General features: G+C 35.5%; 1 protein-coding gene and 1 non-coding gene across 3 annotated transcripts in view; one reads left to right on the forward strand and one right to left on the reverse strand.

The window, feature by feature from the left end:
- Window positions 1-23199, reverse strand: part of Stag2 (STAG2 cohesin complex component) — a 132587-nt gene that overhangs the window by 7175 nt on the left and 102213 nt on the right. The window contains exons 24-32 of one of the 2 annotated variants that reach the window (XM_070039771.1): window positions 22517-22691; window positions 19203-19342; window positions 17867-17968; window positions 14178-14326; window positions 11189-11317; window positions 8240-8463; window positions 4870-5059; window positions 4670-4780; window positions 1003-1129 (exon numbers count right to left, since the gene is read on the reverse strand). In XM_070039771.1, the coding sequence (XP_069895872.1) occupies window positions 1003-1129; window positions 4670-4780; window positions 4870-5059; window positions 8240-8463; window positions 11189-11317; window positions 14178-14326; window positions 17867-17968; window positions 19203-19342; window positions 22517-22691 (1347 nt within the window). The remainder of the gene's footprint in view (window positions 1-1002; window positions 1130-4669; window positions 4781-4869; window positions 5060-8239; window positions 8464-11188; window positions 11318-14177; window positions 14327-17866; window positions 17969-19202; window positions 19343-22516; window positions 22692-23199) is intronic. The other variant, XM_070039772.1, reaches the window with a different exon arrangement.
- LOC138840569 (small nucleolar RNA SNORA51) lies at window positions 5258-5384 on the forward strand. Its single transcript, XR_011376133.1, has one exon. It is a non-coding gene; the product is annotated as a small nucleolar RNA SNORA51 (small nucleolar RNA).

Below are 23199 nucleotides of genomic sequence, written 5' to 3' on the forward strand. Positions count from 1 at the left end.
AACTGAAAATGCCCATATTAATTATCATTAGGTGTATTACCTATATGATTGTAAGTTTACTTTACATTATTTCAAATACAGTACACTCAAATTATTCACTATTGAAAAGTACAAAAACAATTAAAAAATTATTTTAGTGGCAAAAACTAGAACTCACTTTTTTATTTTGCCTTAAAAATCTCTTGTCAAATTATTTTCCTCCAACTTATATTATTCTAAAGAGAAACCATATTAAATTACTTCTACCTTTTAAGAAGAATATACCATGGTACACTAAAGCATCAAATCATAGGACCTGGCTCATAAGTCTTAGTTTTTCTGATTACTATATTTTTGGGGGGGTCCGGTCGTGGGCCTGAGCTCTGGGCCTGGGCGCTGTCCCTCAGCTCTTCAGCTCAAGGCTAGCGCTCTACCACTTGAGCCACAGTGCCACTTCCGGCTTTTTTTTCTGCTTATGTGGTGCTGAGGAATCGAACCCAGGGCCTCATGCATGCAAGGCAAGCACTCTACCACTGAGCCACCTTCCCAGCCCCTGATTACTATTTTTTTATCATTTGATAAACTAACTTTTCAAACTTTACTATGGTCAATCCTCTCAATTTACTTCACAAAATACAATGCGATAGCTGGAAAAATGAAATATGTATAAGTATTTTATGTACTGCCATATATGTAATTATTAACAATGTGTTTACTATTTCTTCAAGTTTAACTTTATTATCTGATTTAAAAACTTGTCTCATTAACAGGTTATCACTTTATTAGTATATTTTTTATAATGGTGAGTAAATAGAAAATTATATTGTTGCAGAACTTATTTCCCTGTAAACTATTTTTAGTTTGCAAAATTTATTTTTCTTTTTTAAATAAAATATAGCTTTATTACTTGACTTACGTAACTGCAACCTACATCACCCTTATAATAGCAATTTAAAACTTTTGCTAAGTAACTTTATTTCTGAAGGATATAAATTGGAAATCTTACTTCTGTCAGTTCCTTACCAAGTCTATATCCATTGTATCAAAATCCATTCCCTCATTAAGATCCTCAATCCTTCCTTCTGAGGACATCATAACGTCTTCAACAATTGGCTCTTCATCATCTTCCATTAGACTTGTACCACGCCGACTAGAGAAATATAAAACAAAGTGAAGATCTGAACCATGTCATGTATATTGCAACTATGTGGTTAAATATATTCAACTATAATGGAAAATGATGGAATTAAAGGTCAGGGAGAATGATTACACTTTGATCATGTCATCGATGATGTCGAAATCCCAATGCTCATTTATTTAAAAATGCTAAGGATTTAGATTTATTCTACATTATACTTAATTAATGTTTTGATATGTCATATACAAGGTTCAATGAGAATTTTCCACATGGGAACATACAAGATACCTCAAATCCTTTTTGCAAGTAGGCAGGGCATAAATTAATAAGCAAACAAAACAGAGACCAAAGAAATGACATTTTTAGAATACATGTATTTTTATAATATATAATGCTCAATTTACGCATCACTCACTCTTTCACTCAGTATATAATGTGTACCAGTACTCACTCACTCACTGAAGTCATTTACTCACTGAATGCCTATCCTGTGACAACTTCTACTATATTCAACGGATGCCAGAAAATATGAATAAGATTCCTGCCCTCAAGGAGCTCACAGTCTACTATGAGAACGTAAACAATTGTGACAAAAAGCAGAACTGTGCATCAAGTGCTATAAAGATATACTAAAATGAAGTGACTTTCCCTTAGGAATAAGGCTAAAACTTGAATCCTTGTACCCTATGAAATTCAAAACTAAGACATTCATTAGAAAAGAAAAGCAAAAGTTAAGACCAATAGCTCTGTTTGATCATATAGTTATGGAGCAAATAAACTAAGTTCACAAGTTAGCCCACATCAGCATATTTATTTTCCCAGTTTGGCTAACATTACATTACTTTTGTCATTAAAAGATCCTTTACCATCGTAAACCTATGAAAACCTCAATGGTTAACAAATGCTTACAATAAATACAATAATATGCTGGATCTCAAAAGAGATAAAGATAGAGCCAGGTGTTGGTGGCCCATGCCTTAGCAGGCTAAGATATGAGGATCACAGTTCAAAGACAAACAGGATAGTTAAGACTGTTAACACTTTATTTCCAACTAAGCACCAAAAAGCCAATAGTTGAACTGTGGCTCAAGTGGTAGAGCACCAGCCTTGAGCAAAAAAGCTAAGGGACAGCACTCAAGCTTTGAGTTCAAGCACAGTACTAGCATGCACACACGCATGTGCACTCTCTCTCTCTCTCTCTCTCTCTCTCTCTCTCTCTCTCTCTCTCTCACCCCCACTCAAACACACACAAAGGCAAAGCTAATAAGACATGATAATTGACCCAAGCTACTTGGACAAATATGTTGACAATGGTCCTAACAGTTCTGGATAATAAAAGATGGTTTTTACTATGTGATATCAACTACAACTGGGAAGTATTTTCAGTTAAAGGGCAGATACCTTTACAGAAAAGTCACTGTAAAACAAACAAGTACTCTACAATCCCAGGCAACAAATTGCTTATGGGAAAATGGTTGTTTAACTCAGACAATCCCTTTTTGTTGTCTGGGAGAGATTACCTGTAATTAGGAATTAAAACAAACTGTAAACAAAAAGAATAATGATAATGGGATGCTCTAGAAGATGTTGGAAACTGGTATTCTTAGAACAAGTTTTGAAGCAAAAGGTATAAATCATAGTAGAATTTTACATTATTTGATGATTGAGTGGAAACTACGAAACTAGTTGTAGGATCAAGCATAAAACAACAAAACATATTAAGATGTGGCCAAAGAAACAGGAAAGGAGGGCCACCTGTAATCCTAGCTACTCAGTAGGCTGAGATCTAAGGACTGAAGTTCAAAGCCAGCCCAGGCAGGAAAGTCTGTGACACTTTTATCTCCAATTAACCACCAGAAAACTGGAAGTGGCACTGTGGCTCAAGTAGAGCGCTCACCTTGAGGTGAAGTAGCTCAAGGACAGCACCCAGGCCCAGAGTTCAAGCCCCATGACCGACACAAAAAAAAGAAAAAGAGAAAGAAAGAAAGAAAGAAAGAAAGAAAGAAAGAAAGAAAGAAAGAAAGAAAGAAAGAAAGAAAGAAAGAAAGAAAGAAAGAAAGAAAGAAAGAAAGAAAGAAAGAAAGAAAGAAAGAAAGAAAGAAAGAAGGAAGGAAGGAAGGAAGGAAGGAAGGAAGGAAAGAAAGAAAGAAAGAAAGAAAGAAAGAAAGAAAGAAAGAAAGAAAGAAAGAAAGAAAGAAAGAAAGAAAGAAAGAAAGAAAGAAAGAAAAAATGAAGTGATAATATTAGCCAAATGAGGATCAGAATCTATACCTGTAATAGAGAATATGTCATGATAGAGGTTATCATGACCACTAGGAAGATAGCTAAAATGAATTTAAACATGCCATCATTGATGGTAAATGAGCATTTCTGAAGAAAAACTGATAAAACCCTTAAGAGCAACAAATTAAAACAAAATATAAATTTTAAAAAAGAGGGTAACAATTACTACTTCCTAGCATTAAAAATATACATTTAAGCTATAATGATGTTAAACTCAAAACTATTAGAATGAACACACTTTCCTCTGTAAGCCAATCAAGACATATAAAATACAATCTAAAGACCACTTGTTTGAAATTCATTTAGGAGACAAAGCTAACAAAGATTTCAGATATAACTGTAATATTCTCATACAGAATCCAGTAAAAAGAAAGTATTTAAAAGAAAATTATAATTTTCCAGCACTGAATACTTATTTGTTCACTGAACATTGACTTAGCACCTTCTATTTGCCAAGCACTAACAGGAAATGAATGAGGTCCCTGCCCTTTAGGAGCTCACAGTCTAGAGAAAGGGACAAACTCATACAGGTATAATTACAATACAACATGGCAAGTACTGTAAGAAATTATGAATATCCATTATGTTATGGGAGCATAGATGAGTGCAGCTTTGTTTAAGGTGATACCTGAGCTTATTCTTGCACAAAGATTGTACCAGTTGCCAAGAATGATATGACAATATTAAAACATAAGCAGGGGACCTATTTTGAAAAATCTCGCATGCCATGAGCTAAATAAAAGAGTCTGAATTTTATCCAGCAGGCAATATGGAGCCATGGAAAAGTTTTAAGTAAGAGAGTTACATGGGTAAGATTTTACTCTAGAGTAGTAATTCTTGATGGCAATGTGAACAATGGAGTGGTAGGGAACGTGAAGGGAGGGAACTGGTGAGAGGATAAATGGGTGCTTTAGGGAAGAAAACCAGTTAGAAACCTAATACAATAGTTCAGGTAAGAAATGAGGGCCTGAACTACGGTGGGAAAATCAATTAAAATATAACATAAATGTACTTTTAATTCTGTGTACCAAAATAAACAAGGACTTTTTTCCAACAGGTCAACCTATAATTTAATTGGTCCTCTAACTAACTAAGCAAAATTTAACTTAAAACATTTTCTCTGTTGGAAAGACCAATTTTTAGTTCCTTGATTATTTCAGCTTAGTTACTCTAGAGAGTTTGCTGAAATTTTAGCTAAGGCACACATTGAAATATGTTAAATGAATTAGTGAACTTCCTAGACTCAGACAATAAGGCACTCTCACTTACATGGCATGCTGAAGATTAGTTCGCAGTTTAACATAGCTCATTGCTGCTCTCTCCTGCTGTTGCCTTGCTTCCTCTTGTTGTCTTTGAGCTAACATCCATGTTACCTGCGTGCTTCAAGGAGAATTTTATTCTTCTTTTAATTTAACTTTTTTCTATGTAATTAATAAAGTTCTAGTACGCAAATGATCAAATGTACTTACTTATAATCAAGAGGAGCTTGATGATGCTCAGTCTGCATAGGATAGACACTCATGAAGCTATCCTCAGGCCGTAATCTTTTGGGCTCTCTCATGATAGTGGAAGTGAGCTGCGGTGTCTGCATCATAACAGGTGTGTGCAGTGCTTGATCTCTGCTTAACCACATACTGTCACTACTACTGCTTTCTTCAGCTGAAAGAGAACATTGACAGCAATGAAGTTCAGATGCCTAATATAACACATTCAAGTCAATAAACATTTCTGTTGCTTTCTGCATGCCTAGTGTCCAGAATAGTGACACAAAGATATGGAAGGCAGTTTCTGCCCTACCTTTAGTCTAGTTCTGAGGAAAGAGCAAGTAGGCAATTACAATATAAAAGAAACACAGCTGGCCTCCGGGTGCTTACCACAGGCTGTGTTCTTACACTGACTGTATAGAAAGAGGAGGCAGAGTAAACCTACCCCACACCTCAGCCCAGGCCTGTGCCTAGTCTGTATTGTGAATGGGGAGACAAGGGAAAAAAAAAAAAAAAAGAAAGAAACACAGCTATCCACAGCAACGTTAAGTAACATAGGGATCATAGGCTTGAAAGGCTTCTCCACAGGGAAGAAGCTAAGAAGCTAAAAGCCCTGAAAATAACAATGACTTAATAATAAACTTGCTGATAATTAATAAAATGAAAAATGACAACTTTATATGGTTCAAATTGTTCAATATTCTTTGGATATAAAGATCAAAAGAGTGATAAAGTAAAATTCCATATGCAGCCATGCAAGGTGGTACACACAATTTCAGCAGGGGAAGGGAATATGAGTTTTAAAGACAGCCTGGTCTACATAGCAAGACATTGTTTCAAAAAAAGGGGGAGGGGGGCAAGGAGGTAGAGGTCTACACATAGAAAGTCTCATGATCTGTGCCCAGGAATCAGCTGGGCACTGGTGGCTCACACCTGTAATTCTAGCTACTCAAGAGGTTGAGATATGAAGATTGTGATTCAAATCCAATTAATCACCAAAAGGCCAGAAGGAGAGCTGTGACTCAAGTGGCAGAGTGCCAGACTTGAGCACAAGAGCTCAGGGATAGCACCTAGGCCCTGAATTCAAGACTCAGGAGTAGTACATGTGCACACATGCGCGCGCACACACACACACACACACACACACACACACACCACCACCACCACCACCACCAGCACCACCACCACCAGCACCACCAGCACCACCAGCACCACCACCACCCCAGGATGTCACACATATTCTATACCCCAAGATGACAGGAACCCACTGTTGAAAGTTTTTTCAGAATGGAAGAAATTTGGTAAGTTAATTTTTTTTTTTTTGGTTAGTCGTGGGCCTTGAAGTCTGGGCTTAGGTGCTGTCCCTGAGCTCTTTGGCTCAAGGATAGCATTCTACCACTTGAGCCATACCACTATTTCTGATTTCCTGGTGGTTAACTGGAGATAAGAGTCTCAATGATTTTCCTGCCAGGGCTGGCTTTGAACCACAATCCTTAGATCTCAGCCTCCTGAGTAGCTAGGATTACAGATGTGAGCCACTGGCACCCATCAGTTAAATGTTTTAATCAATATATGGAGGGTGAACTTAACAGGCTAGTTAGGAGAGTAATCATATACCCCTTAATAGGAGAGTGGTAACCAATCTAAGAGATGCAGGCTGTTAAACAGTTCTTAAAAGAATTTCTTAACTACAAGGGAAATCATACTTGTAAGTATAAAGTCATGGTTGGACAAAAGTTATTGAAACCATTAATCCATAAGGTAATCATATCTTAACACTGTACATCTGATGACAAATGCTACATAAATTTTGTGAAATTTAAAAATATAGTCCTAAGATATTTTAAACACTTCTCATATTAACAGATACAGGACTGGGTCTGGTAGCATACATTGAGTCATAGTAACATATATTTATAATCCCCACACTGGGAAGACAGGAAGATTGAATATTTTTCTTGCTGGTTCTGAAGCTTGAATTCTGGGCCTGGGCACTACCCGTAACCCCTGAGCCTCTTTATGCTCAAGGCTAGCCCCTGAAACCACAGCACCACTTTCAGCTTTTTGTGAGTAGTTTACTGGAGATATGGACTTTCATGCCTGGGTTGGCTTTGAACCACAATCCTCAAATCTCAGCCTCCTGAGTAGCTAGGATTATAAGTGTGAGCCACTGGCATCTAGCTTAAGAGATTTGGTTTTTTGTTTTTTGGGGTTTTTTTTGAGAGAAGACCCTATCGAAAAAAATAGAGGACTATGTTTTTTCCCTCTACAATTTCCACAATTGCAGAAGTTATACTATGCCTGTATGCAGACCTACACCTTATGAGGCATACAGATCCTAGATTTTGAGGGTTATTTGTAAGTGCTTTGAGTTTACCTGAAGGCAAATATGCTTCCATATGGATATAGCCACCACCCAACATACCACGTAATATAATCATTGCAATGTCATGTTTTGAGCTAGTTTATTACTTGGCACAATAAATTCTGAGAAATGCTCATTTCTTTGAAAGGTTCCTGAAAACAGGAGAAATCCCCAGATGTGTACAAAACCAATCTTGGAATGCTAGGATCCCAAAAACATGAAGCATCATAATTCATTCTTATCTATAATATAATATACAGCACTTCGAATTTCTATTAAGTTCTAGATTATTTCTTCATAGAAATTCAGAAGTTTCAACTTGTATAAATCTCTTGCTCTGCTTCAAACGAGATAATCTGATCTCCCAAGTAAAAACTACTTCTTTCATGCTGAATCCATTTCCCTGTGCATATGGTATAAAACAGTGATTTTAAAAAAATAGGTAGAGTGAGATTACCACGCTCGCCTACCAAATGTGTGACTTTGGGAAAGTTAATTCTATTGTGATAGCTCTCTGATCTGAAAAATGAAAACATACCTGAAGAGTTGAGTTGATCAGCTTGAGTTTATGTTTACAAAACATTTAAAGCTAGCCAGGTGCTGGTGGCTTACCCCTGTAATTCTAGCTACTCAGGAGGATGAGATTTGAGGTTCCCAGTTCAAAGCCAGCCCAGACAGAAATGTCAGTGAGACTCTTATCTCCAACTAACCATCAGAAAACCAGTAGTAGTGCTGTGGCACAAGTGGTAAAGTGCTAGCCTTGAGCTGAAGAGCTCAGAGACAGCACCCAGGCCCAGAATTCAAGCCCCATGACCAACCAAAATAATAATAATAATAAATAAATAAAACAAAAAAACCCCACATTTAAAGCTCCAATGACTGGCACATGGTGTAAGCTATTGTTAAACAATACATACTAAATAAAAAATTAAGGATCTTAATGGCAATTCAGTTGGTAACCAGCAGAATATAAACAAACTATATCCTTACGGAGTGCAAGTTGCATGCCTTCAACCACTTTCCGTTTTCCTGTAGATGGTTTTGATTTTTTACTCCTTACAGTTGACCCCCGACTGCTGATTCCACTAATAACTGACATAGTGTCATCATCACCACCAGCTAGCAAAGAATTTCGGTAAGACATCAGTGGAAGCCACACATCTTCTCTTCGGAGTGACATCTGAAAGGTCATGAACTTTTCCAAGTAAACATACCTTAAAGAGAAATATAAACGGTTACCTTTGACATATAAAACTGCCAATTCTACTACTCCCTTAGTTATAGGAACATAATTTGATCTCTAGTCAGCAGGACACTGATTAGCAATTTTATCTCTATCAATATGCTTACATTGAATGAAAAAATTCAAGGACTTCAGATTAACATTTCTGAATTATCTACTACATCCCACCCACATACAGAAAATAAAGGAAGATGAATCATATATACTCCCTATCTGTAAAAAAATTCTTCTTGATGGAAATAATAAATTTGCCTTTGGGTCAAATTATCACAAGGCTTATATGTAATTTTACAATGAAAACTCAACATTCAACTGACTTCTATTCACTAGGCATTCTTTTCTCAGTTCTTTTATTATTCCTACCATTACATGGGGGAAACATTTTCTCCATTGTACAGATGAGAAAAGAAATGATACGAAATTTTAAGACTATGTACACACAATAGTAACAATAAGTAGTATATCCATGATTTACATATCATGATCTGACACTAAAGCCAAATTATGTTTAGTAAAGACAATTATCAACTAATTGTAAAGTTCAATTCAAATATTTATTGCCATTGCAGTGACTTATTCCACTCAATTCACATTTACTAACACAGTTACGTATATACTGCTTTGTGGTAATTGTTCAGTACATTTTAATTTATAATACATTCAAACACACAGAGTAAATAGTAAAGACTTTCCAATGTTGCTATGAATAGGCTAGCAATCTGGGAATTATTAGCAGTCATATAAAACATAAAGTTTGAGCTAAACTATGCTCACTGGTAGAGATTCAGAGCCCTATACCCTCCACATAACCTAATATATTCTAATAATATTCTAATATTACCAAAAAACTCTCACTGAAGCCATTCTTATTTCTGTTCCTCTCTGCTTAAGAGGGTCTACTAACCTGAATTTGCTATTTATCATCTCCATGCATAGTGTTTGAATTTCACATATAGATATAGGTGTCCATAAGCACAAAAACAAGACTTTGTACAGGATAATATAAAATTCTCATTAGGATGCTATATGGCATTCCATAAGCTATCCATCTATTGAGTCATTTTCTTATAGATGAATATTAAGATTGTTATGCAATTTTCCCTATTCAAACAATACAACACTGAACAATTGTGTGCACATGTTCACAAGTTCTTCCAGATTGAAATCACTAGATATGAGGTAAGGTGAATCCTAAACTTCACTCAGTAATGCCAAATGGCTCAACTAAGTGGTGTATTAATTTACACTGTCACCAGCAATGCATCAAAGGTTCCACTGCACCATATGCTTGGCAATATTTAACACTATGAGATGTAATCTTTGCTAATGGGCTACATAAAAATAATTCATTGTTTGTTTCATATTTTTCTGGCTGAGAGTATATGGTCTTACAATTTAAATAGACCATGTCTTGCTTTTTAGTACAGACATGGCCCTGAACTGAGTGCTCAAGTAATCCTCCTCCATAAGCCTCAAAATGATTGGGACAACAGATCTGCACTACCATACTTGGCCAATTCAATTTTTAATTGGAATAAATTCACATGTAATAAAATGTACAGAAATTAAGAGTATAATTAGATCATTTTGAAAATGTATGGCATTTATATAACCCACATACTATACAAGATATAAAACAATTGCCAGGACCCAAGAAAGTATTCTATTGTCTCTTCTCATTCAGTAAAACCAGTCCTAAAAGTAACCACAACTGTAATTTCTATGACCACAGATTAGTTTTTGTTTTCTTTAGAATTTCTTAGAAAATAAATAGTCTTTAAATGCAAAATATTGGTGGATTTATACAAATGATTATACCATGAGATTTATATTCTTCCTCCCTTTTGCAACACAAAACTAAGGGGAGGAAATTTAAACCTATCTTTTGGATTTATCTCTCATTAAGACATGATTTTAGAAGACTAACCCAGAGAAGTTCCCTGTTAAATGGCCTATTAAAAACAGGAAAATTAAACTGAAATGATTTTTTTTTTTGGTCAGTCGTGGGGCTTGAACTCTAGGCCTAGGTGCTGTCCCTGAGGTCTTCAGCTCAAGGCGAGCACTCTACCACTTGAGCCACAACGCCACTTCTGGTTTTCTGGTGGTTCATTGAAGATAGGAGTCTCAAAGACTTTCCTACCCAGGCTGGCTGTGAACCACAATCCTCAGATCTGAGTAGCTAGGAGTACAGGTATGAGCCACCGGCACCCAGTGTGAAATTATTTTTTTTTTTAAAAAGATTTCTACTTTGCACTGGAGCTAGAGCTTAAGACACAAACTAACTGGGAGGATGCTCTTGATGGATCCTCTCTTAATATTAAGGTCTTTTAAATGCTCCCTCCTCGGCTGAGCTATGGCAAGAATACATATCAGAATATATAAGGCACTCTAGTTAACATCTCAAAAGCCAAAATGTTACTGGGGGGGGAGAATTTACATTATCAAAGTTGAGTATTATATAATAAAATAGAATACAGCTATCATCCTTAAAATTATACAGCAGAAGGAAGTGGAGATGTGGCTCAAGTGGTAGAGTACCAGCTTTGAGAGAAAACACACATAGTTGCTTAAGTACAAAGTTTTTATTCTGTATATAATGTAATCCTACAAATGGATATGTAGAAAAAAAACAAAGTGTAATAGAAGCTCTTAATTCCGAAATCAATTTAAATATGACATTTCTAGCAAATACATACACTGTTCTTTTGTCTTGGCGGAGAAGTTTAGAAGAAAATTCACTGAGAATATCAAGAAATGCCAAATTTAAAGGCGGATGACTCTCCCCTTGTGGATTAGGCTCCTTAAAAGCAAATTCTATGCCATCTCTGCAAAGAAACAAAACATTATGTAAATATTTAAATAACTTCATTATATAAGAACTTAGAAAGCAAATTTCACTCAGCCATTTATTTCTACTACTGAAATATTTCTTCTGTAAAGCTTTTAACTCGAGGAATCAGAGAATAAGGAGGGTTTATGTGTGAGAGTAAAGGGCAACATTTTAGGTAACTGTGAATTTTTTTTTTTTGGGTCAGTCGTGGGGCTTGAACTCTGGGCTTGGGCGCTGTCCCTGTACTCTTCAGCTCAAGCCGAGCGCTCTACTGCTTGAGCCACAGAGCCACTTCTGGTTTTCTAGTGGTTTATTGGAGGTAAGAGTCTCATGGGCTTTCCTGCCCAGGCTGGCTTTGAACCATGATCTTCGATCTCAGCCTCCTGAGTAGCTAGGATTACAGGCGTGAGCCACCAGTGCCCGGCTTGTGAATATTTTTAAAACAAGCAAAACATATACAAAACCAGTTTCCCTTCAGTTAAATGTAGTTTGATATGTCTAGATTTCTTTTTTCCAGGGCTAAGGACCGAACCCAGGGCCTTACGCACGCCAGGAGGGCGCCCTTCCGCTGGGCTAAACCCCCAGCCCCGATATATCTAGATTTCTGTATTTTTGTTTCATTTTGTTTTCTGACAAATTCTTTCTCTGAAGCCCAACCTGGCCAAATCCTCTACCCTTCTGCCTCAGCCTCTCAGGTGTAGAGATTATAGGTGCATACACCACACCCAGTAGGCATTCTTTACTAAATATTTTTTTCTCCCATAAAATAAGCCATATTCCATTACATCATTTTGCAACACATTATCAATACATGATCTTGAATATTATATAGAACTAACATACATAAGACTAACTTAGAAACAGTGCCTGTGGCTCACATCTATAATCCTAGCAACTCAGGTTAAGATCTGAGGATCAAAATTCAAAGCCAGCAATTCAAAGCCAGCCAGGGCAAGAAAGTCTGTTGATGATCTTATCTCCTCTAAACTACAAAAAAAAAAAAACCCAAACAAACCCAGAAGTGAATCTGTGGCTCAAGTGGTAGAGCCCTAGCCTTGAGCAAAAAAAGCTCAGAGAGGGCTGGGAAGATAGCTCAGCCATAGAGTGCATGCCTTGCAAGCATGAGGCCCTGGGTTAGATTCCTCAGCACCACATAAACAGAAAATGCCGGAAGTGGCGCTGTGGCTCCAGTGGTAGAGTGCTAGCCTTGAGCTGAAGAGCTGAGGGACAGCACCCAGACCCAGAGTTCAGGCCCCATGACCAGCAAAAAAAAAAAAAAAAAAAAAAAAAGCTCAGAGACAGAGCCTAGGTCCTGATTTCAAGCCCATGGAATCCTTCTGCCTCACACATAAAATGACTCCCTGTAATGACTTATTTCAAATTTTTAAAATTAAACTCTAGTCAGGGACCAATTTAATTACATTTATGTGGAAATTTAAATACCTCAGTTAATCAAGACAACAAGGCAGCATTATGCTCCTTCAAAAATGTAGCTGGTGGCTGGGAAGGTGGCTCAGTGGTAGAGTGCTTGCCTTGCATGCTCGAGGCCCTGGGTTCGATTCCTCAGCACCACATAAGCAAAAAGAAAAAAGCCGGAAGTGGCGCTGTGGCTCAAGTGGTAGAGTGCCAGCCTTGAGCTGAAGAGCTGAGGGACAGCGCTCAGGCCCAGAGTTCAGGCCCCACGACCGGACCCCCTCCCCCCCAAAAATGTAGCTGGGCCAGGCACCAACGGCTCATGTCTATAACCACAGGTATCAGGAGAATGAAACCTGAGAACACCAAATAAACAGCAAAAAGCTAGAAGTGGAGGCATGGACCAAGTATTAGAGTGCCAGCCTTAAAAGAAAAAGTTCAGAAAAAAGTAATGAGGTAAAAACAATGCAAATCTAACTGGGAAAGAAAGAAGGCTATAACATGAAGACAATCATATATTACTTCTCGAAATAATCACTAGATTGTGGTCCTTAAATATTACCAAAAATTGCCATCAATATAGAAAAAGACCTGAAAAAGTGAATTTGATATTTTATAACAAGATGAAAAAAGAAAGCAAATTAAAGTGGGCAGATATGGGTAAAAGAAACAAGAAAAGGAAATTCAAAACAATGTAAATAAACTTTTTCAAACTAAGTAAGCTACAGGAATGAAGAAGAGAGTAACAAAGTAGATAAATTTCAATGAAGAGCCCAAGCCTCTTAGTGCTTCCAAAAAACAAGATTCTTTAACCCATAGTTAATGGATGAAGAGATTTAATATACAAATGTGTTTATATTAAAGCTCAAAAGCATATCTATACTGTAAAAAGCTTAATTGAACTATAAATTATATATGTAATATAAAAGCAAATATTTCCAACTTCGATAAGGAGTAAAATAGAATGTGATTCAATGAATACACAAATTTAAGTCATTATAAAATAAAAAACAGGGCCATTCTCACCTACTTTCAGTCTATCAGAAATGTATGTTTTCTAACAAACTTTCCTATTACTTTCACAAAATCTTTTTAACTAGAAGAACAAAAAGAAAAAAAACTAGACATAAAAGAATCAAACCTTAAACGTAACAGTAGATTATGACAAAAACTGAGTACAGATTTAGTAATGACTGTTGAATATATGCAGTCTCACCTTCCATAATTTGTAAAGATTTTGTACTGTTTTAACTGAAATAGTTTCTTATAAAGGGGCTTAGTCCTTATTAACATATCACTATAACTGGTTCATAAACTTCAAAGAAATCACAGTACAGATTTATAGACAAATACAGCTATTCTAAATGAAAAGGCTAGACATACACACAAAATACTTTTATGGCTAAATATTACAAGTGTTAAATAAAATGTCTGGAGATTACTTGTGTAACATGGCAATAGCTTCTCTTGTTTTCAGTTGATCAAGCCCAAAAGTTAAAGCAAAACGTCGAGCAAGTTCTTTTATGCCACTAAAAGTTGATGATGATCTATCAAAATTATAGCCATTTTCTTGTATCATTTCATTAAAAAGCTGTTGGGAAAGAAAGAAAGAATGTTAAAGCTTTTCTGGTGACTATGGATTAGCATTTTTTTCAACTAAGATAATTTCTATTTAAAATATTCAAAAAAGTACAGTGTTTATGATTTTAAAAAGTGGAATTTTTAAAACAACATGGTCCAAATGACCAAAATTTCTAGCACTTAATGTATTTAAAAGAGGTCATTAGCAATGTTAGAAACTCTAGGTGAATTCTGTCAGAATGCTGTTCTGCTGGCATTAGGTATAAACAGAGCATACAACATAAAGGGAAAGGAAACCCACTGAACTATTAACTATATTTGTTTGTTTGTTATTTGTAGCACTAATAGTATGGAAGTCATGACATCAAAAATGTTAGGGTGGTATTTACACTCAAGTGTTGCATCCTCACATTAAAAGCATTCACCATAAAGTAGTCCAAGTAGAATTCTGAGGTCCCTTGAAGAAGCAATTCTAATTACAGAAGACATAATATCCAATACATATAATGGTAACATTAATGTAGAATCCACATAGTATGTACAAATAACTCATATGAAGAATTTATACTATGTAAAAAATGTTTCAAAGCCAGACAAAATGGCTCATGCCTATGATCTTAGCTATGAGAGGCAGAGATCAAGAGAACTGAGGTTCAAGATTAGCCTGGGCAAAAGGTTCATGGAACCCCAACTAAATCAACAAGCTAGGCACAGCTTTACACTCTTGTGATCCCACAGATGAAAGTCTTAAGTAAGAGGAGAGCAGTCTGTGGCCAGACCAGTGAAAGACGCATGACCATGAATAATAACTAAAGAAAAAGGGCTAAGGATATGGCTAAGGATATGAGTTAAAACCCCAATAATATCCAAAAAAAAATTTAGTGCTAATATATGAGGACAAAACATTTTTTTTTTACAAAAGCAATCTCATCTGGATGCTAGTGGCTCACAAATGGAACCCAGCTACTTAGGAGGCTGAGATCTGAAAATCACCATTCAAAGCCAGCCCAGGCAGGAAAGTCCATGTGACTCTCATCTCCGATTAACTGCAGAAAACCAGCAGTGGAGCTGTGGCTCAAAGTGCTAGAGTGTTAGCCTTGAGCACAAAAAAATACCTTCAGGGACAGTGCCCAGGCCCTGAGCTCAAGCCCCACAATCAAATAAAAACAAACAAAAACACCCCACAGTGTCAAATAGAAAGAGTCCATCCATAAAACAGAATATTACAAAGTTATTAAAATGTCTAAGAATTCTAGGTAAATATCCAATAAAAATAAAATCTATGTTGAAGAGTTATCTGTACTCTTGTGCTCATTGCAGGTATATTCACAATAGCTAAAATATACAATCAATCTGTCCATTATTGAACAAGTAAAAAAAAAAGTGGCAGGCTGCTACTGGTGGCTTATGCCTGTAAACCTAGCTACTCAGAAGGCTGAGATCTGAGGATCATGGTTCAAAGTCAGCACAGGTAGAAAAGTCCATAAAACTCTTATCCCCACTTAACAACCAAGAAGCCAGAAGTGGACCAGTGGCTCAAGTGGCAAAAGCACTAGCCTTGAGCAAACAAACAAAGGCTAAGGGACAGCACCCAAGACAGGCAAACACAAAGTGGTACATGCATATGTGCTTATGAGTGAGCATATACACAAGAATATTTAGCACTCAAATAAAAAGGAATATGTCACTTGCAGAAAAATGGATGAACCAAGAGAACATATTATATTAAGCGAAGTCTGTCAGGAATAGAAAGCCAAAAACCACATTAATCTCACGGTTATGAGACTCAAAAAAGTTGAAGTCATAGAAGCAAAGAGTATGATGATGGTTCCCACCAGATAGGGTAAAGAAGGGGGAATGGGAGGACTATTGGTAAAAGCATACAAATTTTCAGGTAGGATGGGTAAGTTCTGAAGACCTACTGTACAGTACACTGAGCATAGTTAAGAATAAGGGATTGAAACTCAGTAGTAGATCACTCAGCTAGCATGCACTAGACCCTAGGTTTTAACTCAAAAGAAAATGCATGCATGCACGCATACACATACACATACTGTATATTTGAAAATAGTTCATGTTTGTATCTTAAATGCTTTTGCCACAAAAAGAATTTTGTAAGGTAACGCATTTGTTAATTAGGTATATTTAATATATATGTACACATACATACAAAAATATCATGTAGTTTGCCACAAATACATAGGTAGATGTGTGTGTGTGTGTGTGTGCGTATCTGTGTGTAAAATCTGTCAATTCAACCTTGGTAAATAACTATATCCTGGTTTTGTTTTCAGTCTCCACAGAATATTATATTTTGAATACTTTCCACAGCAAGCTGCTATTATTTTACAGAAAAAGTTACTTAAATGCAATCTCTAAAATCTTTTTAATTTTTAATGAATCTTGAAATTTGCAAATGAAATTAAGAACTTTCATGTTTACATTTCTAAGAAGCAAGAAAGTTCATCAAGGCCAATTATGGCAGTTTATACTTTTAATCCCAGATACTCAGCAAGTTGACATTAGATACTGTTCAAGGACAGCCCAGGCAAAAAAAGCTCAAACAAAGCCAGGTGTGGTGGGGTACACTATGATACTCAGTATGGGGAAAGCATAGCAAAAAGGAATGTAGTCTAAGTCCAGTCCCAGGAGGAAATATGAGGTCCTATCTAAAGGAAAAAAGGCTCGAGTATGGCTCAAATGGTAGATCACCTGCTTGAAAAGCAGATATTGCCCAGAACACAAACTTCATCAAATTAGATTGAAGTGTATTTTGTATGCAAATTTTATCTCTAAAGGCAAAAGTATTCTGTACCTTTAACCTGGTAAGACTGTCTTCCCACTAGCAAAACTGACTTGTATTCTAGTTATGAAACTCATATACCGTTCTCTAAAAAAAGTTTAGAAATATATAGAATGTATAAAGAAAAAAGTAAAAGTCACTTGAAATCTAGCAAAGCATGTTAACAGCTGCTAACATTTCAGTGATTATTTTTCCAGTCACAGAAGGGTGGGCAAAATTTTATAAGGCTATTTTTGTAATCTCTTCTCCTTTGTTTCTCATACCTATGGTGGTTTTACACATTAAATATATATCTACATTAATTTTAAATACTACATGCACAATAAGGCAATTCAGAAATTTGCTACATATTGAATATTCTATTATGGACTTTTGAATTATTGCTAATATCTTCCTATTTTAAAAAAGCTTTGATGTACAATTTTGTACACAAACTTTTAGAGCTTCAACTTGTTCCACCTTGGATAAACTTAAAAAGAGAAATTCTGCCTCAAAAAGCATGCACATTACAAATTTTTGCATGTATTAGTGTCTACCATACTTACTCCCTACGAACTTTAGGCAGTTATACATTTTGTCAACCTTTCTAGTCAAAAAGAAAAAAAGCCTCAAACTTCTTTTAAGGTAGTTGAGTTGATTATATATTTTACATCTATAAATTATCCATCCACTGCACCTTTTGTCTAGCTTTAACTGCTATTTATTAACTATTAAGTGTTGACTATGTTAACTAAAGCTGGTACTCACCTGCTGCAAACTGAGGATAAGGGTCTTAGCACACTGAATTTTGTCAATTTGCCTCGTTTTACTCATTGTTTCTTTGATTATATCTCCATAATCATTGTAATACTAGAAAAGAAATACGCATGAATTAAGCTTTAGCTCTTAAAATTATTGACAATAAGAATAATTTTAGGCTAGTCTTGTAAACGTGACAAAGTATGTATTTGGTCAAAATTACACTTTTAAATCACAAAAACTTAAGGCCATTTTAAGTACATAATCTCTAACTTCAATAAATTAAAAAAAACACCTAATAAAGGAGGTGTGAAATAAGGTAATAATTAGGTTATACACAGTTTCAGAAGAAAATATAAAAGATATAAAGTTCTTTTTATGAATTAGACAATAAATATAGCTTATTTGTTGCTAATGATGTGGAAAATGGTCAGGTTATAACCTTACTAATTTGTAAATAGCAACCAAACGACTACAAATAACATGCAAAAGAAAACTTATGTATAAAATTCATATTATTTATTATACAAATTTTTTCCTAAATTCATATAAAACTATCAGATCCAGAATGCCTAATGTGAGGGTTTAAAATTTGTTATATGATTTCATGACTTATTTTTTTAAATTACCAAGTTAAATGATATAAGTTCCAAAATAAGTTAATAGGGTTCTTTGGTGCAGCAAAATAATACAAATATAGGATTAACTTGTTTTGACATATTTTATTTCCTGAAAGCAAATGCTACATTCCTAGTTGGATTTTCTGTTTTTTGAGAAAGAACTTTTAAAGAAATCTTACCAACTTTGGTCACAATGTTAGCTAATTTAATGTCCTTTCTATTACTACTTCAAAATTCCACAGTATCTCACAAACATTTATGAAATTATGAATAACCTACTGTGAACCACATAAGACTCAGAGAACTGAATGGAACCTTAACTATCCAAGTGGAACTGAAGAAACTTAGGGAGCAAAAGTTGAGTGACTCAAGTTTATAAGCTGCATTGTAACAAAGTCTAAATGACCAGCTAGGTTTCTTAAAGTAACATCTGTTGTGCAACTCAGCCTGTTACCTTAGTCATAAATCCAAGTTCTGATGATTACAGGTAACCAAAGAAGTTTGGTGTGTGTGTGTGTGTGTGTGTGTGTGTGTGTATGCGTGCGTGCGTGCGTGCGTGTGTGTGTGTGTGTGTGTGTAAAAAGCCCAAACATCAAAATATCCACTGATTAGAGAAGTGGAGCTATGAGAAACTTAGTATTTCCAAATCCCAGGGGTAACTAAGCACAGAATCCAATGTTTCTATTTTAGTTAAGCATTTAAGCACTATCCAGCTTCAATTTTACCTTCATATACTGCTTGAAGATATCTGCAGCTGTATTCATCTCCACCACAGTATATACAATTAGTTTACAAAATGCTGCGAGTAAATTTCTCCTCTTGTGCAAAGCTTCAATTTTACTGGCTTCATCCTCTTGCTGACCATCTGGAAAAAAAGTTATAACCCTTAAGCTATCTTGCATTTCACTTCAAACATTTTTTTAAATTCACGCTTGCCTTTTAATTAGAGAATGTGAACGGGAAAAAGACACTAACATTAAAACATTCTATTTATTTTAATAGACTACATTTTCCAGACATTAAATAATAATCAAAACTGCTTCCTGGGCGACCACGGAAAAGGAATACATAGTAGAACAGAAATATAAGGAGTGAGTCAGAGGAAATAAGTCAGATTTAGCTAAGTCAGGTTAAGTTTACCTGATATATTCTATTGCTTCCTCTATAGTTGATTTGTCAGTGACATTTGTTGGTTAAGGATCCTTCTCATGAACTCATCTGAGGTATTTCCTTACTATTTCCAAGGATGATCTCAACTTGCCTCACCTAACCTCACCTCCAAATCTTACACATATTTTTATAGGTATTAAATGTTATGTTAGAATAGCTTATTTACAGTCGTGAGATAATTCCTTATTCCTGCTCTTATTCATGATGTAAGATGTAGACTATACAATTTCCTTTTCTTTTTTTGTCAATCCTGGGGCTTGAACTCAGGGCCTGGGCTCTGTTCCTGAGCCTCTCTATGCTCAAGGCTAGCACTCTACCAACTAAGCCACAGCACCACTTCCTGCTTTTCATGTTTGTGGTACTAAGGAATTGAACCCAGGGCTTCATGCATGCTAGACAAGCACTCTACCATTAAGGCACATTCCCTGCCCCAACCACACAATTTTCAAGAGGATAGACATTTCTGATATGGAAATGTTTGTAATTATTTGATAATGTAAATGAAATTGTGCATTTTATGAAAAAGGTATAAAAGAATATTCCTGTGGACAGATATCACAAATTAAATTACTTACAAAAATACTGGCTCAATGGGATAAAAGAGAATAGAGATGTAGTGGCACTTGTATATAATCTCAGCACTCAGGACATAAAGTGATGAAGATGTTACTTCAAGAACAGCCTAAGCTACATAAAACCCCATCTCAAAAAAAAAAGGGAAAAACTAGAGGGGGAGAAGAAAGGAGAAAGGAGAAAAAACCCAGAAGAAGGGGGAGACAAAAACTCCGATATAATACCATTTATGTAAATGTTAGCAAAAAAAAAAATAATTAAACCCAAGTAAAATTTTTAAATATTGGGCTGGGAAGGTGGCTCAGTGGTAGAGTGCTTGCCTTGCATGCCTGAGGCCCTGGGTTCAATTCCTCAGCAACACATAAGCAAAAAGAAAAAAGCTGAAGTGGCGCTGTGGCTCAAGTGGTAGAGCGCTAGCCTTGAGCTGAAGAGCTGAGGGACAGTGCCCAGGCCCAGAGTTCAGGCCCTACAACCGGACCCCAAAAAAATTTTTTTAATATTATAATGCAAAAATGTGATAAATACCAAATTTAGGATGGCAATTACACTTAGGTAAAAGGAACAATAATGGGATTGTTTCTTTAAAAAATATCTGAAACTGGTGCAGCTAATTATAACAATTACTGACAAGAGGGCATGTACAAAAGTTATAATTTATATATTCCCACCAGACTAGGATATATTTCATTTAAAAAGTGTAAGCAAGCCAGTGACACTGGCTTACACCTTAATCCTAGCTACTCAGTAGCGATCAAAAAGATAGCAGTTTGAGAGCAATCCGAGCAAAGGGTTATCAAGATCAAATTTCAAACCAATAAACTGTGTAGAGTGGCAAATGCCTATCATCCCAGGCATGATGTGGGAAGGCAAAAATAGGAGGATAAGTTGTTACCTTCTTTCAAAGATGCAGACCAATTAGAAATTCTTCTACATGGCCTACATGTCTCTCTAATTATCAAATTGCATTGACAACTAGTTTTTAAATACCTTTTCCACTTGAGCTTAAATGTTGAGAAAAGAGATTGTGTCTCGATTTATCTGATCTATAGGATCTAGTATTCTGCCTGCTCACCATTAAGCATGTCAAAATTATTAGTAAAAATTAAGGTATTATTAAACCACAAGCTGAGAAAGTAAAGCAAAAAACAAAGCACATAAGCTTTTATTACAGATTTTGACAATTGTTTTGGCTACTCAGGATTGTTCACTTCTGTTCTGGGTATCTTTTCACCAAATGATGAGAACAAAGTTCCTTATTGCTAAGATAGGCTATAAGCCATGTATAGAATTATGTTTATTTAGAAACTATATAGTGACATGTCATAGAATTCATATGTTGATGTTTTATTTTACTTGATGTATAATTTCAAATTGAAAAACAAACCTATAACAACCCACTAAGAACTGCTTGTTTTCCCAAAATCTTATATTCAAGTAAGAAATCTGTGGATGAATTAGGATATGAAGAGAATGGGTAGTATGTTTTGACTATTGTTCTGTGAACATGTTGTATTATACTAGATTTTATAGGGCAGTTGACACATTTTTTCTAACATTCAGGAATCAAACTGTTTAATATACTCAAAATATAAAAATGTTTACACAAATATGCAACAAAAAACTAAAATATTTTATTCTCCTCCAAACGCCTCTAAATTGGTTTACTATAGGGATTACCTCAGGGATGATGGATTTGAATCAAGAACTGTGACAAGTCCAAGTGCTATTATAATCCAGTTTTACTTAATCTTCACAATAGCTACAAATTAGCAATACAGGACCAAAGTCAGTGAGAAACAGAGGTATCACTCAAACTCCATAGTCACGTGGGCGCCAGTGGCTCACGCCTGTAATCTTAGCTACTCAGGAATCTGAGATCTGAGGATGATGGTTCAAAGCCAGCCCAGGCAGAAAAGTCCATGAGACTTTTATCTCTAATGAACTACTCTGAAAAATCTGGAAATAGTGTTGTGTGGTTCAATTGTAGAGTGCTAGCCTTGAGCACAGAGAATCTCGGGGACAGGGCACAGGCACTAAGTTCAAGCCCCAGGACTGGAAAAACAAAAAACCAAACCATCTATGTTCAACATCACACTGTACTTCCAATGTTTCCAGAAAAGAAGACTAATGTATTAGAATGCATACCTGTTTTACCAGAAAAGAAGACTAATGTATTAGAATGCATACTTGTTTTCATATTCTGAAAAGAAAATATATTGTAGCACAACACTGTACATTTTTACTTAATAGGATTTACAATGGACAAAGAAACTTAAGAACATAATAATAAAATTACCTGCACTATTACTATCATCATCTTGTTCAATGAAGACATGATCCAAAATAAAACTGAGCAACTCAGACTGCAATGAAGAATCAGGTGTATAAACTAATGGCTCTAACATATCACGCCCTCCTGACATGATCTGATGGCTGAAGATCATCAACATATCACACAGAATAGTGAAGGCCTGTTTAAAAAAAGTAAATAATGTTGTAAGTTTTCTTATAAAACACCATCATGTTTTAAAACTACACATTAACACAGAAATAAAACCCAACTTCCTACATTTTAAAATAAAAAAACTCATGTACTATTTTCTAGAATTTTACTACCTACAAAGTAATTTCACAAATATTCTTTTTTAATTTTCAGCAATGTGAGGTTCCTTATACAGTATTTTAACACTGATAGAGAATGTGTAATCAGGTCTTAATCATAGATTTTCTGACTCTAGTGACTTACTCTACTCTGCACTGACTAAAAATGCCTCATAGTATTCATTTTCCAATAGCAAGTAATTTACAAATTTAGTATCTTTGTTCTATGGAACAAAATATTATATCATGAATATTTGAATACAAATAAAATGCCTGGTACATTTAAAGTACTCTCATTCGCATGTGGGCTACGAGAAAACTAAGTATCACACAGCAGGTATTTCTTGTATTATTTAAATATTTTACAGTAGCTTCCAT

Source organism: Dipodomys merriami, unplaced genomic scaffold, assembly GCF_024711535.1.
Source record: "Dipodomys merriami isolate MVZ:Mamm:240054 unplaced genomic scaffold, mDipMer1.0.p SCAF_3, whole genome shotgun sequence".
Lineage (NCBI taxonomy): Eukaryota > Metazoa > Chordata > Mammalia > Rodentia > Heteromyidae > Dipodomys > Dipodomys merriami.